We start from the raw sequence: 18714 nt of genomic DNA, 5'->3' as shown, positions 1-18714 counted from the left end.
ATGGAGTTATTTTAATCGATTATCTTCAAAAAGGAAAAACCATTACAGGAGCATACTACGCATCATTACTTGACAAGCTGAAGGCAGAACTTGCGGAAAAACGGCCACATTTGCAGAAAAAGAAAATCCTGTTTCACCAAAACAACGCACCGTCTCACACCTCAGCGGTTGCCATGGCGAAAATCCACGAATTACGGTTTGAACTACTTGACCATGCGCCTTACTCACCAGATCTAGCCCCAAGCGACTTCTTTTTGTTCCCTCATCTAAAAATTGCGCTCGGAGGACAGAGATTTTCGTCAAATGAAGAGGCAATCACCTTCGTGAACAATTATTTTGCAGAGAAAAACGCCAAGTACTATTTGGACGGGTTACAGAGATGGGAGCATCGCTGGGAGAAGTGTGTAGAGTTACAAGGAGACTATGTCGAAAAATAAAAAAAAAAATCTGAAAAAATGTCTTGTATCTTTGTTAGGTCGGAAACTTTTCAGACCACCCTCGAATGTTTGCCTACTAAAAATTTCATACTGAAGGTAGAAAAATAATTAATAAAAAAATAGACACTATTAAATCAGGCACTGTAACTGTGTTAATTGAGTAATTTCTTTCTTTAAAATGTTGATAAACCCTATTGATGATGATTGATATGAACGTTTTTCCCAGCGTATTTGCAAAATTTTTATACCATATTTTTTATTTATTTTATATATATTTATGTAATCTTTGTGTTCATCTTGTCGTGGAACAGCAAGATTGGCTTTTCCATTGGCGAGATAGTTAGGGCTATCGTGCAAATAAAAGGTCGGGCTGTCCAACTAGTTGCGGACCTCGATTACTTCCTTGGATTGGCCACGCTCTTTTTATATGCTTTTAGATTTTCAAGAAATAATCAATAATATGTATTACCTTATTAACTGGAATCGCTCACCATTCTCCCTTAGACGATGGTCAACTCGCTGAAATATCCTCTGGATTGGCAGAGCACGATTAGGAAATCTGTCGTGATATAACCTTCTTGCTTCTAAAGCATTGCAAGACGCAAGACCATACATGAAATGCATACCTGCATACTCAATAAACGTGTATTCCATATTTCGAATTAATTCACAATTAAATTCACCACGAAATCCAAAAATCGGTAAATTAATAATGAAGTAAAGGATCAATATGTCAGCGATGTCACTTTGTTGTCGAGAAAAAAAAAATAGAAATCGTGGTCCTTTTTATTAAAAATGAAACATGAAACTTTTCATTTTATCGACAATAAACAAGAGTACCTTTTTTTTTAGTCTCAGGTTGAAGCTACCCAGATTTAATATTTTAAAGTTTTTATCCTACAGGGGGTTATATTTAGGCATTAATTTGTAAAGCTTAGCCCGCCCCTGGTGAACTAAAAAAGCTAAATATGTTTCAAAGATACTATTTTACGAGGTCCTTACTAGTGTTCATCACATAAAATTTTTATTAAATTATATTAAGTACTTTAAAAGTTATTCAAGAAAAACCGATTTCCAGAGCGTCCTTCAAGGACACATATCTCCGTAGGAAGGGCCTGTACGAAAAAATTTTATAGGAATTTGTCATCTTATTTTTTCATGTTCTACCTGCACCCGAGAGATTTCTCACAATTTCGCGGACAACCTGTATATTAGTTATAGAAATGTGCATACAGTATTGTTGAAATATTTTGATCGTGCGGCAGGCACTGGGCAGGATTCCATCTCTGTTTAAAGAGCTGCAAATTCCCAGGGTAGACGTTCGGTCACAGCCGCGGCAGATCTTAGGGTGTGTCTCTTGCGGGAGTTGGTTTAGTTCGGCACTTTGAAACCTAACTGGATTCCATGTCTTCGGTTTTCGGCTTCTTAGAAATTTATATCATTCTTTGCTGACAATTCTCGTGTCGTTTGGAAAGATCGGTAAAATTTCAATTTTCCCGTCGCTCATCCTTTGGGACGCCATGTTTGACCCCAGCTACGGCGGTTTTAACTTTGAGCGTTTTTTTTTTGCCTTTTTGGTCCGGAATGGAAAGTGGGGTGAATTTTGAAAACTCGGAAGTTGAAATGCGACAATCTATTCTAGTTTTTTTGTATTATATTATCTAGAAACATATTAAATTATTTAACGACAAAATACTAAATATCCCCTAAAAATCCCAAATCTCTTTAGACTGCTGTTTTTTATCTACCAACCTTTTGATGTAACTAACCCATATATTAGTTTGCACCAAAATCTGTTTTAGTGATTTAGATTTATTAAAAGATTATATTTCATATTGGTGGCGTATTTGGTGGAGATATCCTAGAGGTTTCATTTCATTAAAAAAGCATATTATATTTTCTTATAACAAGGTAGACTGAACTCGAGTAGATAAATTAAAATGAATTCTGAAGAAGCTATTTTTTAGTTATCAGTTCATTTATCTGTACCAGATGTGACGAAATAGTTTTTCTTATGAAATAACAATTTCCAAGAGGTGTCACTGCAGTAAAATACAATATGTTTTTCGTGATTATAATCATATTCAGTAGTGAAATTTAACTTCAATTAAATAATTGATGTTTACAGCCATTTATCACTGAATAGTGATAAAAAACCGACGTTAATATATATGTTAAGCTAAGCCAAATACAAACAGGGTAATGGTTATTAGTGTTATTATATCCAATAAAGGAAAATGCCTTAGTCATTTTAATGGTGTACTCAAGATGATATGGTTTATTACTGCTCTACAATTACACTTTTGAAAAATCATAATCAAGAATGGAGCTTTTCGCATTTATCTTCTTCTTCATCCATTTTTTAATTATTTTTGCAATAGATAAGGTTTTGTAACTCTTTCGTGAGCAACAAATGATATATGGAAATATCGTTGAAGGGCATTTGGTTTGTTTGATTTTATGCACGTGGTTTATTTTTACTGCTGACTCATGGTTATTATCATAATTGTTATGAAAATCACAATAATCCTAAAGTGCACTTATGTATATGCGTTTTAAATATAATTTTACATCTTTGCATGACGCTACTTTTTTAATTGCCAGTAAAGGATGTATAATAAGTATTTGTCAAATAACAAACGAGGCTAAAATTAGTTGGAAATACATCATGGTTTGCAAACAAAAGAATAAAATCTCTGCTCAGAAATGTAACAGAATAATGAGGCACATAAATAAATTACTTTCATATTGAAGGTAAACTTAATCGGTATTTTTCTATTATTTCATTTTTGTTTTCAGAGACAGTTGGTGAAGGTGAATACTACTTTCAATGCCTTCTTGCTCCCCAACACACCACAGTTGTCTCCAGAAAAGAAACCGCTCTCTATGGTTAGACATTTGGTTCTGGAGGATGACACCAAGGAATACTGGGGATTCTATCTACTCAGGGGAACTTCGGTCACTGTGTCGACTTGTGTGAGGTACGCATATTTTTTTAAATTTTATCTTTTAAGTATAATAAAGCTATAAGCTTTTTTTATTATTTAAAATAAAAGTGACTCCCTAATGAGTATAGGGAATCAAATCCAGTTAAACTGGGAATAAATACTGCCATCTATAATTTTTTAGTTACACCAAAATGATTGACATAATATTTTTTTTTTTTTGGAAGACATTCCTTTTGAATCGTAGGTATAACCATTATTAGTTTATGAGTGTATATAAGGATATAAAATCTGATAATAAAATCGAAAAGCTTTTTTAAACATCTGCTAAGGAATGTTACTTTACTATATCAAGATTATTTTTTATTATCTTTTATGAAGAAGAATTTTCAGCCTTATAATTATAACTGATTATAATAAAATGTAGTATACATATTATTATTAAGCCAATTTCCAATTTCAATAACAGGATATTATAAATATTCAGTAGCAATAAAAGTTACTACTAACAAAATAAAACAATTATATTATAATTAAGTATAATGCGAGTGGTATGTATATTTATATTAAAAATTTTCCTCTTTAACAACGACTACAGAATAATAAAATATATAATTACATACTGCAGAATCTTTTTGTTTTACTTACACCTTAAAGGAGGTAAGTATTATTTACCAGTTGAGGACAATTTTGCGCCCGAGACTGGTAAATTATACTTAACTGCTGCGTGGTGTATAACATTTTCTCTGCTCCTATAGTTCTTTATGTTTCTTGAATTAAGGTTTGGTTTTTTTTTTTTTGTCATTTCTTAATCAATTCATTTTGACATTATTTGAAATCTTACAAAGTCGCCTTGGTTGTTTGGATTTTGTCGTTTTTAAGGTGTTTCTAAACAAAGCTACATAAATGTTACAATTTTGCTGGTTTTGAATTATTATTTCTAAATGAGAGAAATAGAAAGTGCCTGCCTGCGAATTTTTATTGTCCGAGAAGTCGAAAGTGCGCTACTGAACAAAGATACTGGTGTTTTTGAAATGTCACTGCTAGCTGGTTTTTGGAGTGAATACTCAATGATTAAGTCAATTTTAAGTCATTTTCATAGAGGAGAATGTGGATATATCAAAATACCCCAAGCTGAGAGCATTTCTGAAACGTAAGAATGACGGCTGTACACCTAAAAAGTCAAACGTTTTTACAAGAGAACAAGTCAACGATTTTCTCCTTCAGGTACCCGATATCACATCTTTGCTAATGAAGGTAGTGACGGTCTTAGGCATTGCAGGAGCATGCCGTTCTGCAAACTTACTTTAGACAACGTCAATTGCAAAAATTTCGATGACATTGTTGTAGTTACAAATCCAGATTCTAAAAATGGTATGTCACGTACGTTTGCAATTACTTCTCGTCTGGGTTCTGTTTCTCACCTAGAAATTCTCAAGAAATATATAAAGATTAGATTGGAAATTAAAACTGAATTTTCACGCTTTTATATGAGCTATCAAGCAGGTAGATGAATACCCTTTCTGTGATTCCTAATAAGATTGCACAGTTTTTGAAACTAGAACATCCTGAAACATATACAGACCATTCATTCCGCAGAACATCGGCAACGTTACTGGCTAATACAGGAGTTGATGTATTAGCAATCAAGAGACATGGTGGGGGGAAATCAGCCACAATTGTAGAAAGTTATGTTGCTGACAGTTTAAGTAATAAAAGTGAAATAGCCAACAGGATTCTGTACAATGACACTTTGATTCTAGTAGTACATCGCATCATGCTGTTTTAATGGATCAGTCAGATAATATTGAGCCTAAGTTGACTGAAATAGAGAGGTCAAATCATTTTGAGAAAATTGTGACAATTAGTAAACGCGAGGGGAATAATTATCCAGATGCATTTATAAATCGAAATCGCTTGTTTCCCTAGGGAGGAAAGTTACCTTACTTACCTCCCGTTGTTCATAACAACTTCCACTTCTACAGTAAAATCCACTTACCTCCTTAAAAACAATACCTATATTAATAGTCTATTTACTATAGTGGGAGCAGATAAAATAAATTTTTATATAAATACATTAGATTTACATTAGGCGTTGTTAACAAAAATGCTTGTTAATAAATAATGACTTATTTAAATCAATTTTAATAATCTAAGAGATGAAATTGTACAAATTGTTGTAATGTCAGCCTAGATATAATTAATATTGATAAACTTAAACGTCTTCAGTTTTATACTTTTAAGTGAATTGCATATCGCAAGATTAAGGAAAAAATTTTAAAAAATTGATAGTGTTTCAAAAACTTGTTGACAGACAACAGATACGAGAGCTCGAAGGTCTCGAGTGTATGTAAACTATGATATACCAAATTAAACTAGACAAAATTTCCTACAAATACGTATAATAACTCTAAAGTCTGGACAATACATAACGTCGTGTTCATCGTGTTGAAAAAATGGCATTTCTTAACTTTCCACTAAAAAAGTTGAAAATGTTATTCTAACTGCGCCCTGGTGCCCTACTATCAACTTCATACTCCTCTAAAATCAATTATTTTATGATTACCTGGTATGTCCAGGTTACATTTAAGGAATTGTCAAACGTGAGTGAGGTCCATATACAGTGTGTCTGCTTAAGTTGGAACCATATGGAAAACTTTTTTATTATTGGTTTTATGAAAAAAAGTTATTCTTCATAAAAAGGTCTGCATGGTCTAAAATCTACAATGCAACCTTCAGTTATCAAAATTACCCAGTCATATACGAGGTATACCAGAAGTTATGAATTTTGCTCAAGAGTAGAGTACCTTTATTTTTGACAATACCGATGAATGTTATAAATAAAAGTTATTTTGAATTAAAAGTTATTTTCAGATATGCAATTACAGCCACTTAGCATGAAGATTCAGGTTTTGTGATTATTTACGTTTTACATTATAAATTATTTGTATTTATCTCTCTTATCTGTTAAAAATATGATAACCTTTCCATTTGTTAATGTTTATGAACAACCTTGCAATTTAAATACGTAATGAATGCATAATAATTATTTATTTTAGAAATAGCAAAATCCATACAAAGAATGTTTAGTAAACAAACATCATACGTATTTATACAGAAACAAACATAATTAAATTTTAATTCATTCTACTAAAGCCTCGACATATCCACCTTCTCTTTGCAAACATTTAATTGTTCTTTTGCCAAACTCCTGTAATACTTTCAGAATCATATTTGGAGTAATATTTTGTCAATCTTCAGAAATAATCCTCTCCAAATGGTTTACATTATCAAATGGTCCTTGCTGATAAACCTGCTGTTTTAAGTAACCCCATAAAAAAAGTCAAGGGGAGTTAAATCAGGGGACCCGGGAGGCCAAGAAATCTCTGAATATCTATGAATCACCTTTCCATTAAAAATATTTTTCAAGGAGTACTCTAACGTTTACTGAACTATGAATGGAGGCACCGTCTTGTTGGAATCAAATTTTAATACGTTTTTGTAACGGAAGTTCGTGCATAAATTCACTGACTTGAATTTCTAATAATTGTAAGTAATGTGCGGCATTCAAGGAATGTCGAAAAAAAATTGGTCCAATTAATTTATTTTTGTACATACCACACCATACGTTCGTTTTAAACGAATATTGGTTACGACTCTTTATTACAAAGTTTGGATTACTGTCAGACCACCAGCGACAATTTTGTGATGAGACGGTTCCGTTGGAAGAAAATGTTGCCTCATTGGAAAAAAATATACTTTTTGTAAAAACTTTTCTTGGATCAGAGCGCAGAATTCAAATCGTCTATCGTAATCCCTTGGTTGTAATGTATGTACGAATTGCAGTTTATATGGACGATACCTATTTCTTTTTAAAATATTTGCAACTGTATCTTTACTTACTGCAGTATTTTTGATTCGAGAGGCCCTTTTGCGCAATGACATTTTTGGTTCTTCTACGATAGAAAGCATCACTTCAAATTCAGTGTCTTCATTGGCAACCCGTTTTCGGCGTTTATGCTTAAAATTATTTTCAATACTTCCACTGGTCAATTTATTTAATATTAATATTTCATGTCAGTGCATCCTAGATTACGTTAAATTGTAATTGTATCAAGCCATACGGAATAATTAGTAAATAATCACAAAATCTGAATCTTAATGCTAATGGCTGTAATTGCATATTTGAAAATAACTTTTAATTCAAAATAACTTTTCTCTATAACATTTTTCTGTATTGTCAAAAATAAAGGTATCTTGAGCAAAATTAATAATTTTTTATATACCTCGTATAAGACTGGGAAATTTTGATAACTGAAGGTTGCATTTCAGATTTTAGACCATGCAGAACTTTTTATGAAGAATAACTTTTTTTCATAAAACCAATAATAAAAAAGTAGTCCATATGGTTCCAAATTAAGTAGACACACAAGAATCAAACGAACCTTCCCCCACTTAACCTAGTCCGAGAACAACGAAGATGTACGTACATATGGTCAATGGTCTTCCTAGTTCAAATTAAATCGTAGGTACTACTCTTAATTCAAGGGGAAGATAGAAGGTTTTGATAAAAGGAAACATATTTGGAACAATAATTGTATTTACCCGAAAAAAAGCAAAAACACCATTATTTAATAATTTTCATATTCATTCGTTGTCCTTATCTGGAGAATTATCACCTGAAACAACAAGAATGGAAACTTTAGATAACTATAATAGAATCCATGTCGTTCATGTTCATTATGGAGAAAATTTATTGTCTTTGCACAATAGAGTTTAATAACGGGCGTTCAAATAAAAACGTGGTCGAAGTTGGCTCTGACACATTGGACGTAGGGAGTAGCTTATAGCGACNATCACCTTTCCATTAAAAATATTTTTCAAGGAGTACTCTAACGTTTACTGAACTATGAATGGAGGCACCGTCTTGTTGGAATCAAATTTTAATACGTTTTTGTAACGGAAGTTCGTGCATAAATTCACTGACTTGAATTTCTAATAATTGTAAGTAATGTGCGGCATTCAAGGAATGTCGAAAAAAAATTGGTCCAATTAATTTATTTTTGTACATACCACACCATACGTTCGTTTTAAACGAATATTGGTTACGACTCTTTATTACAAAGTTTGGATTACTGTCAGACCACCAGCGACAATTTTGTGATGAGACGGTTCCGTTGGAAGAAAATGTTGCCTCATTGGAAAAAAATATACTTTTTGTAAAAACTTTTCTTGGATCAGAGCGCAGAATTCAAATCGTCTATCGTAATCCCTTGGTTGTAATGTATGTACGAATTGCAGTTTATATGGACGATATCTATTTCTTTTTAAAATATTTGCAACTGTATCTTTACTTACTGCGGTATTTTTGATTCGAGAGGCCCTTTTGCGCAATTACATTTTTGGTTCTTCTACGACAGAAAGCATCACTTCAAATTCAGTGTCTTCATTGGCAATCCGTTTTCGGCGTTTATGTTTAAAATTATTTTCAATACTTCCACTGGTCTTGAATTTATTTAATATTAATATTTCATGTCAGTGCATCCTAGATTACGTTAAATTGTAATTGTATCAAGCCATACGGGATAATCAGTAAATATTCACAAAATCTGAATCTTCATGCTAAATAGCTGTAATTGCATATTTGAAAATAACTTTTAATTCAAAATAACTTTTCTCTATAACATTCATCTGTATTGTCAAAAATAAAGGTACTTTATTCTTGAGCAAAATTAATAATTTTTGATATACCTCGTATAAGACTGGGAAATTTTGATAACTGAAGGTTGCATTTTAGATTTTAGATCATGTAGAACTTTTTATGAAGAATAACTTTTTTTCATAAAACCAATAATAAAAAAGTAGTCCATATGGTTCCAACTTAAGTAGACACACTGTATGTACATATGGTAAATGGTCTTCCTAGTTCAAATGAAATCGTAGGTATTACTCTTAATTCAAGGGGAAGATAGAAGGTTTTGATAAAAGGAAACATATTTGGAACAATAATTGTATTTACACGAAAAAAAGCAAAAACACCATCATTTAATAATTTTCATATTCATTCTTATCTGCAGAATTATCACCTGAAACAACGAGAATGGAGACTTTAGATAACTATAATAGAATCCATGTCGTTCATGTTCATTATGGACAAAATTTATTGTCTTTGCACAATAGAGATTAATATTATTTTTAAAAAAGAGAAAACTGAAAGTAAGATTAAGAAGAAGACCTACCTGCATAAGGATCAGGATTGCGTTCGCAGATGTTCCGTTTAGATGGACCAGGCTGTGTATCCGGAGCGTAATGTTTTCTTTTTAGTCCTGTCCGGGCAGTGGACTGCTCGAACTCTTGAAGGATGGTCTCTCCACTGGAAAAAAAAAATTATTATGACATTTTGATCTGTGAAGGTATAGTTACTAATTTAAAGTGATAAATATTAGATTAGAATAATAATTACTTGTAATAGTATAAATTATCTTCGATCTTCTCAGGTGAAACTTCTTGATCGTCATCACTGAGCAGTACTTCTACATTGGAGCACCTTTCTTCACAATTCAGAGTCTGGAACAGTATAACCCAACCCTTCTGCATCCGCAATTGCCCTTGCAGCCCTTCTGGCACTTGCAGGCAATGAGTGTCAGAAGTTTCTCTGGGGTTGGGAACTCGAGGGTCGTGATGGGAATCAAGTTGTCTTTAATAACTTTCCATCTCCACTGCTTAGGTGGTTAATTATTTCCCCAGCCACTGCTGTACTTCTGATGTGGCAAGAGGGTTTCTGAAACGTCGGATGTAGATTGAGAGGTCAGGATACCTTGTCAGGGTTTTCATAAACTTGGCTTTTCTTTGTCTGAAAAGAGCAGATGTAGAGTCACAACCACTGACAGGCATTTCTCGGTGGTGCTTGGAGGATGGTAAACAGATGGAAGATCCTGGTTTAAAAAATATATACATTGGAAGACGTCAGGGTTCCAATCATAATGACCAGGAGGTCTATATCCTCACCAACCACAGTTTCGTGCTCTGCAGCAAGGGATTGGGCTGTTTGCATCTTCACGGAGGACGACGAATGAATATGAAAATGATTAAATAATGGTGTTTTTGCTTTTTTTTTTGTAAATACAAAATTGTTCCAAATATGTTTCCTTTTATCAAAACCTTCTATCTTCCTCTTGAATTAATAGTACGATTTCGTTTAAACTAGGATGCCCGTTGACCTCACTCACGTTTGACGATTCCTGAAATGTAACCTGGACATACCAGATAATCATAAAATAAATTGGTTTTAGAGGTGTATGAAGTTGATAGTAGGGCACCAGCGCGCAGTTAGAATAACTAAACGGTTTCAACTTTTTTAGCGGAAAGTCAAGAAATGCCACTTTCCTCAACACGATCTAACGACATTATGGATTGTCCAGACTTTAGAGTTATTATACGCATTTGTAGGAAATTTTGTCTACTTTAATATGGTATATCATAGTTATAATCAAAAAACGCTTAGTTTTCGAGTTATAGTTAAAAAACTGAAGAAAGTGCCGAAAATTTGAGTTTTTTTGCAATTTTTTTTGTGAAGCCGACGCCTGGCGAGGTGGCAAACCTCAGACTCAGATTCAGCAGCCCAAAAAACATAAAGAACCGGTAAGAACAACACTTCTACATTTTTTCCCTGGAAACGCCGTTTCTGAACCTTGGATGCCTGAACTATTTATTTTATTACTAATTTCATCCACTGACAATGTACTAAACCGTTTTTTATTAATTTCTGAAGAATTCATGGAAATTGATGATATTTCCATTATAATAATATTTTGATTGGTTAGAACGTACATATGAGTAAAATAATCTATATAATGTTCCACAAAATTGCTTTAAATCGGGTTACAAGTAATCCAAATTTTTTATTGAGATGACTAACATGTGTCAAATTAGGTTTAAGGAAACGGTCAAGAAAATAATTTATTTCTTCCGTTGTACAGTCTCGAAGTTATATAATTTCGAGGAAAAGTGTACTTAATTAAATAAACACAATAACTTAACAAAGAAAATACTCAGATTACATTAACAATTTACTTTTCTTATTATCAAATGGTAAATACCTAGAACAAGATATGAAATGTGGGAAATCAAATAAATACATAATGTCTTTAAAATCAATTACTTCTGAAAGCATGCGTTTGTTTTAAATGTTAGTAGTGTCCAAAACGTAAAAAAAATCATAACTGAAAACCTATCAAATCTAATTAAATAAAAAATACTTTATTACGGATAATATTCGCAATTTTCTCACAAAGATTTTAGACTATTTTACAAATTATCCTCGTTGAAGGAAATATGATACAATTAACAATTAACATAATCACTTTAAGAATTAATACCGTAATGGATATTTTTACGCTATTAAAACAGTCTCATATCTGAATCTTATCTATTATTATTAATTAAAAAAAAATCTATTGGATTCGAATGTAAATGTGTGTAGGTACCAATGGCAAAGATTATTTTCATTATTTTCATTATTTCACTAAAAACTCCAGAAATTCGACGCCACTGTTATCACTAGGTCTAACTCGTAGCGTTTCAAGAAAAAAAATAGAAACCTTTCATTATAACAACATTTTCAACGTAACTTTAAAATTACTCGTTTTCCAAAAAAATTATAGTTTTTTTTCTAGAAATACGATCTAATATACGATGGAATCTTGAAAAGTCTGAGAAATTAATTGACACAATTTTTTTCTTGGCTCATACCCCTTGCTACCTTCAAAAATACGAAACTCATGCCATTGATTTTTTTCAGACTGTCATGATCAGTTTATATTGGAAATTGTATTTCTATCAAAAAAAATCTCATGAACTTTTTTTTTGTGGATGGCTGTAGGTTGCGTTCTCCTTTATGTAATTTTACTCAAACAAAAAGTGACACAACTGCTGCCTTCTTATAACTTTATATTATAAGAATATACAGGGTGTCTCGGTACTTGATACAAAAAGTCGAGTACAAGTGGATGAGGTCAAAATAATATCAGTTCATATATTTTTTTTTCATACGGACACTCAAAGGTGAAAATTAAAAAGTTATTTTTATTTACAGTCTCTAAACTATTAACTTTAGCATGATGCAAATTTGGTGATCCATAACACATGCGTACAGCTTGTTTTTGATGTGGTAATTGAATATTCATTATGTCCAGAACGCCATGGATGGACTATACCCAATGGTTAACAACCCAGTATTTTTACATAGATGACGATCGCAACCTGCCTGTACAAAAAATAAGTTCCCTGAAGAATTTGCCAACGTAAATACCCTCTTGGTTCAATTCGGTAAAATTAACAGTTTAGGACATATTTGTTATTTTATGTCACAGTGCACATCGAGCGCCGCCTCCACCATTTTTTGTTTTTAATTTTTAATTGGACATAATTACTATGTTAGAACCGTACATATTTATAAAATAACAGCCTAGCAAATCTTACTGTCTGCTAATGTATTTTTCACTAACAAAATTTGACAAATACACTTTACACATAACACAAAATAGAAAAACAAAACAATAATAAGTTAAAAAATAATTGAAAAGAAAGAAAACTCTGAAAATACATTTTCAATATAGGCACTTTCCACCTTCACACACTTCCTAAGTCTACGAATGTTATTTGTTTGTACACGAAAAATCATTTCTGGGATACGTCTAATATTATCACAATGGAAATTAATTCTTTGTAGCAATTCATTCCTTGTCTGTACTGGAGTTGCGTACACTAAACTTTTCAAGTATCCCGACGGAAGAAGTCCATCGGATTATAGTCTGGAGAACGTGGTGGCCATGAAATTGGATCTCCTCTCACAATCAATTTATTTTTAAACACAATAGATAAATAATTTCATGCATGAACCAAACGTTTCTTCGGATGTCTAATGGAACATCGTCTAAAAGTGGCTGTAAATTATTTTGTGCAAAAATTTCAAATATCGATATCCATTCAGACGTTCCTCAAAAACGTATCGACCTATTACATTATTACCCCAGAAATGCTTTTTCGTGTGCAAACAAATAACATTCGTAGTCTTAGGAAGTGTGTGGAGGTGGAAGGTGCTCATATTGAAAATGTATTTTTATAGGTTTCTTTCTTTTAAATTATTTTTTTAATTTTCACATATTTTTGTAAAACAAAAAGTGGCAGTTTCTATTTTTTTACACTAAACGCTTCATATGGAACTTACCATTAAATATTCTTGTAAAACAAAAAGGGGCAGTTTCTATTTTTCTACACTAAACGCTTCAATTGGAACTTACCATAAAATATATAGGTATAGTACGTAATAATAAGAACAAGCAAAAGTTAATAAAATAATAATTTCTTATCATAAGGAAATAGCAAAGAATTAACAGTGTTCGGTGAATCGTCTCCGGCGATCGGTAAATACCTATTTCAAAAACGGATATGACTGTTCAACATTTATCGAGGTCACAGGCGCATATCTAAAATAGTCGAAGTTTTTAATAGATGCTATTTTTACTAATCGTGGCGAAGCATCAACTAATTCACATTTTAGTATCCGACTGTTCGGATCATTATTATAGAATAACATGTACACTCTAATCTGAAGCTTCGCATCTATCAATTTATTCGACGTTTTTAGCGGCACCCTAATGCCTGCCCTGTCGGCCTGTAGTGCCGGTACACAATCCAGTTTTTTTTGCTAAGGGACGTTAGCCGTGCATTTCATTGTCATTTGTACGTGTGTGAGTGAGCTTGAAGCTTTGCTTGGTCTAGTGTATGGCAAGTCAGTAGCATTATGTATTGTGAGCACACGGCTTGACCATAGATTTATACTATTTACGCTACTGTACCGCGTATTGCCGCTTACTAACATAATATAGATTACTACTGTTTATTTATTTGACTTGGCCACAAAGTTTCCGATGTCTATTGAAGAGTTATTTTAACGTTAATGAAAACTAAAAATGTAATAAAAGAAGGTGGCTCATTTTTCGAGTAAAATGTAATTTATATTTCTTCTTGGGAACACCACAAGAAGTTACAGATATTGATCCAATGTCGCCGAATTTTTAGGGCGATATCCGGTATTTCTGCCACCAATACATGTATTTATATTCGAATTGAGTGGATGTTTGCCTAAGACTCATTATTTTGCATCAAACCCCTTCAGAGGTATTTAGTGTGATTTTTTTTTAATTTCAACGCTCTGTATCTCGAAAATTATTGATTTGTAAGCCCATGTCTATATAATCTTTCTCTTCATCTCACGTGATATTTTTCTGCTGTTAAAAAATTGAAGATGTGTGTTCAAAGCAGGTGTACTGGTTTTAATTTTCAGAGCATGGTTTAAACAATTATTACTTATTATTTTAAACAATTAATTTAAACACAATAAGAAATAATTTAATAGTTTTTGTAGGTATACAGGGTGATCCATTAACGGTATCGAGCGGCTGTATATAGGAAACTAGACGTACGTAATGGATCACCCTGTATAAGCAACTAAACCTTTATTATATTTTCATAATTACTAAAACATTTCAATTACTACAGATTTCATTATTTTATTATAACAGTGTAACTGCTAGGTGCATTTACACTGGGAACAGAATTTTTAAAGCTATTCATGCCCTGTCAAATAAAAAAATATTGTTGTTTCTTCTTGTAAAGAGAATGGGGGGGGGGGGGGGGGTAATTGTACTATACACAATAATACACATTAATAAAAATAAAATAGAAAGAAATTCTTTAAGAACATGTATTATTCCGTCAGCTGTTTTGCAGGTGGCCGGGTGCATCTTTGATAGTGATCCGTGGTCACAAACACCTACACGAATGCGCGTACATTGGCGACAACTCATCCGAAGAACTGGAGGAGCTAATGGAAGCCATACGGGAGGGCACCTATGTCGAACCACCCGGTGAAAAGAGCATCAATTCCACGGAAGATGAAGCACCGGCCAACGAACCAGAACTGATGAAAAGACACAGGGCTGATGTGGAATTCCACAGCCCTCGACACAGGAACAATACAAAAAATTATACGATGGACAGTAACGTCGACAACTCAGAAATAACGGACCCAAAAGTTATGAAAATATTACTAGAAGCTTTGCGTACGAAAACTAAACAGAGCAAAGGGAAACTTTTGGGGAGCGATACCAAATCACATGGGCATAGAAATTCGACAATTGCCAAAGCAGAAACGAAGAACTTTAAAATCGACCCTCCTAAAACGAGGACTACTTCCGAAGAGGCGTTCAGCGAGATTCTAAGCAAACTGAGAAAGTTGGGAGGAAGAGGTAACGCTGTTCTGGAAAAAGTAAATCAAGAATTCAATCAGAGTAAGAGTAATCCTACTAATCAAACTATCATCGATACGAAAGGAAGGCATTATTCAAAGCCACCCGTGAATTATAACGACAACGTAGACCACGAGAGGCGAAAACGTCATCTGTATTTGTCCCCTGCACACGATTTGGCTGAAGATGATGAGGAAAATGACATGGCCATTGAAGAGGTAGGAATTATAATTTTTTTTATGTTTTTTTCGCAGGACTTTGACACCTTTGGTTTGTAGCTTATTTATACTGAATCTCTCATTTGTAATCTGACATCATCATCACCATGAGTTGTATGCTATACTATTCTAGGCCCAATTTTGATTGTCCATAAAGAATCTGCCTTTAGGTCTTCATTGTCCAGCCAAATTCTGTTCAGACTACAATAACCTGGCACTGTAAGTAATTGACTCCTCTTCCATTTTCAATTTAGCGTCAGTTCCAAAACCCTGATTGCTTATACTTGTTTGTGTAGTCTCACCCTGAGTTATGTGCTATACTATTCTAGGTTCAATTTTGATTATCCAACTAACCTGAATTTTGTGGTATAATTCTTTCCATTTGAATGATATAGATTTGCTGTTTCTGTTGTCCTATTGCGAAGCCTGCATTCTGGGTCTCCGTCATACAGTCCAGTTCTCTTCATGCCAGACTATAATAACCTGTCACTGTATGTAACTAATTCCTGCCTAACGACAGAAGTTTTTTAGTCTTCTGTGTTAATGGTTGTTTTCTTATTTAACCAGATTCTCTGGAGTCATACAAGAAGTTAATGAAACTTTCCTATCTAATTCGTTAGCTCTTTGATTGATCTCAAAGATTCTTAATCTTTGCACTCACATTAAAATTAACTTAGTAAATATTGTCGTCTAGAACTTTCAGTTCCTCTAAGCATTCCCACGCAGTTTAGATATAACTTTTGAATTTGTCAGTGCCTTAGTTGAATTCAGTCAGTTGAATTTGTTTTGTTTGTCAGTTGTTTGTTGTGTCAGTTTGAATTTGTTTTGTTTGTCAGTTGTTTGTTTATTTGAATTCAGAGTCAGTTGATTTTGTCATTGCCTGTCAGTCAGCGAAGGTTGATGGTGCAAGAATATTAATCGGTCTATTCCATTCCATTCTTTCATATTATTTTATTTTGCGCAGTGGATTATTCCAGTATCTCTTAATTTGAAAAACATTCATCTAATCTAATTTAACGGAGTTCACTCGATTTGTTTCACATCATCTAAATACTTCATAAGTTGATGTAATATTTAACGACTTGCGAAAAACTTCGATAAAGTAAATCTTGCATAAATGTGAGTATTACCATCTTATACAATGGTATTACGGATTTAGTAACAAATTGTACCTTCATTTATGTGACTTGTATGTTTCGAATAACGATTTCAGATAATTTTTGTCTATATGGGGCATGCCTCAAGGCTCTTACTTAGAGCCACTTCTATTAATTTTTTTATAAATGCCCTGTGTCTTTTTCTCTAAATTCTAATAATTTTTTCTTTGTTGACGATTTAAAGTTGATATATCATGAACGTATTAGATTCAAGTGCCTAACCTTAGGATCTCAACATTTCAATAACATTTAATTTTATTTATTTATAAGGGAATATACATATTAGTCCAGATGGTATCAGTTTCAAAGAGTCCATATTTGGGTGAATCGTATATCCACGGAGATTTTTGGCTTTTTGGTTTTAAAATATCACTAGAAATGAAAATTTTTCTATGCGCATAAAAAAAAGGTGGGTTTAACTTTTGGCGGCACAATATGTTCAAAAAATTCGAAAAACGTCATATTTTTCTTCCTATTTAATTATGTATATTTTCAAGAGTTGATTTTAGGCGAAAATAGAAGAGGAAAAAAATGTTTGTAATTAAATTTTACAAAATATGACTAGTTACAAATCGAATGAATCATGATTATTATTGCAAAAATCGAAAAAATCGTTAAAAATGGGGTTAAAAAACATTACTTTTTAGGGAATTTTGTGGCGTCTTTAAGTTGGGTATAGGATCTTCATACTTGGCTCAAGAAAAGTTCATGTTATGTAGAATCATCACACCAAATTTCATCATCAAAATCGGTTAGATAGATTTTGCAATGCAGATTTTCAAAAAAAAATTGCTTGATTTAATCACATATAGAAGGGCTCTCAAGCTTTCAAACGCTTTTTGAAAAATTCGAATCCGTCAATTAGGAGAGCTCTGGCGCTTGTTTAGACACTGGTCGAATTTTTGTACTATAATTTTGTATTTTTAATATAATGAGTTAATTTCTCATTTGCTTATATTTTAAGCAGTAAATAATATTTGATTATACTTTAATGACAAAAGAAAAGATGATTAAATTAATAATTAATGAATTAATTAATTAATTACTAATTTTCCACGTATTTTGAAAATAATTGTTGTTTAAACAATTGTAGAATATTTAAATAAATTTGTTTTTGATCTTTGATAAACAGTATATAAGTTTATGCACTTACCTTTGATACAATAAAAATTTAAAGTTGATAATTAAAGGAAGTTTAAAGATAAATAGTTATCGGACTGTTGAGAGACCAATAATTATTAACGATAGGCATTTGAAATTACGCTAATTGTTTTTTTTTAAATCGCGAGACATCGATTTAAAAAAAAAAATCAAAATCGGGCCTCTAGAAGCTGAGATATTAAAAATTTTTAAGCGCGTCGCGGTTTTGAACTCGCCGATTCAACTTCGAGCAGGCCGAAGTCCCCCCACCACCACCCGTTCGATTTTCTTGAATGTCTCGCTTGCATAAATAACTTTAAACACGTTTTAAAGTAGGTTGCCAATGAAGAAAAGTATTGTAAACTTAGACGTGGTAAGTACTCGGAATACCAAAGGTATTTTTCGAAAAATTAGCTCGGATGTCCCAGTACATTTAGTGTAAATGACGGTTAACTTTGATCGGCTATAACTACGTAACTAATTGACCAATCGATCTGTTTTTTTTT

At 32.7% G+C, this 18714-nt stretch overlaps 1 protein-coding gene across 3 annotated transcripts in view; it reads left to right on the top strand.

The window, feature by feature from the left end:
- LOC108917716 overlaps positions 1 to 18714 on the top strand; it is a 30242-nt gene that overhangs the window by 9948 nt on the left and 1580 nt on the right. For all 3 annotated transcript variants that reach the window (XM_018724457.2, XM_018724456.2, XM_018724458.2), the window contains 2 exons: positions 3237 to 3418; positions 15176 to 15911. In XM_018724457.2, the coding sequence (XP_018579973.1) occupies positions 3237 to 3418; positions 15176 to 15911 (918 nt within the window). The remainder of the gene's footprint in view (positions 1 to 3236; positions 3419 to 15175; positions 15912 to 18714) is intronic.

Source organism: Anoplophora glabripennis, unplaced genomic scaffold, assembly GCF_000390285.2.
Source record: "Anoplophora glabripennis isolate ALB-LARVAE unplaced genomic scaffold, Agla_2.0 scaffold61, whole genome shotgun sequence".
NCBI classification, from domain to species: Eukaryota; Metazoa; Arthropoda; class Insecta; order Coleoptera; family Cerambycidae; genus Anoplophora; species Anoplophora glabripennis.
The sequence above is the reverse complement of the archived record's forward strand: the minus strand, read 5'-3'. Positions and strand labels throughout refer to the sequence as shown.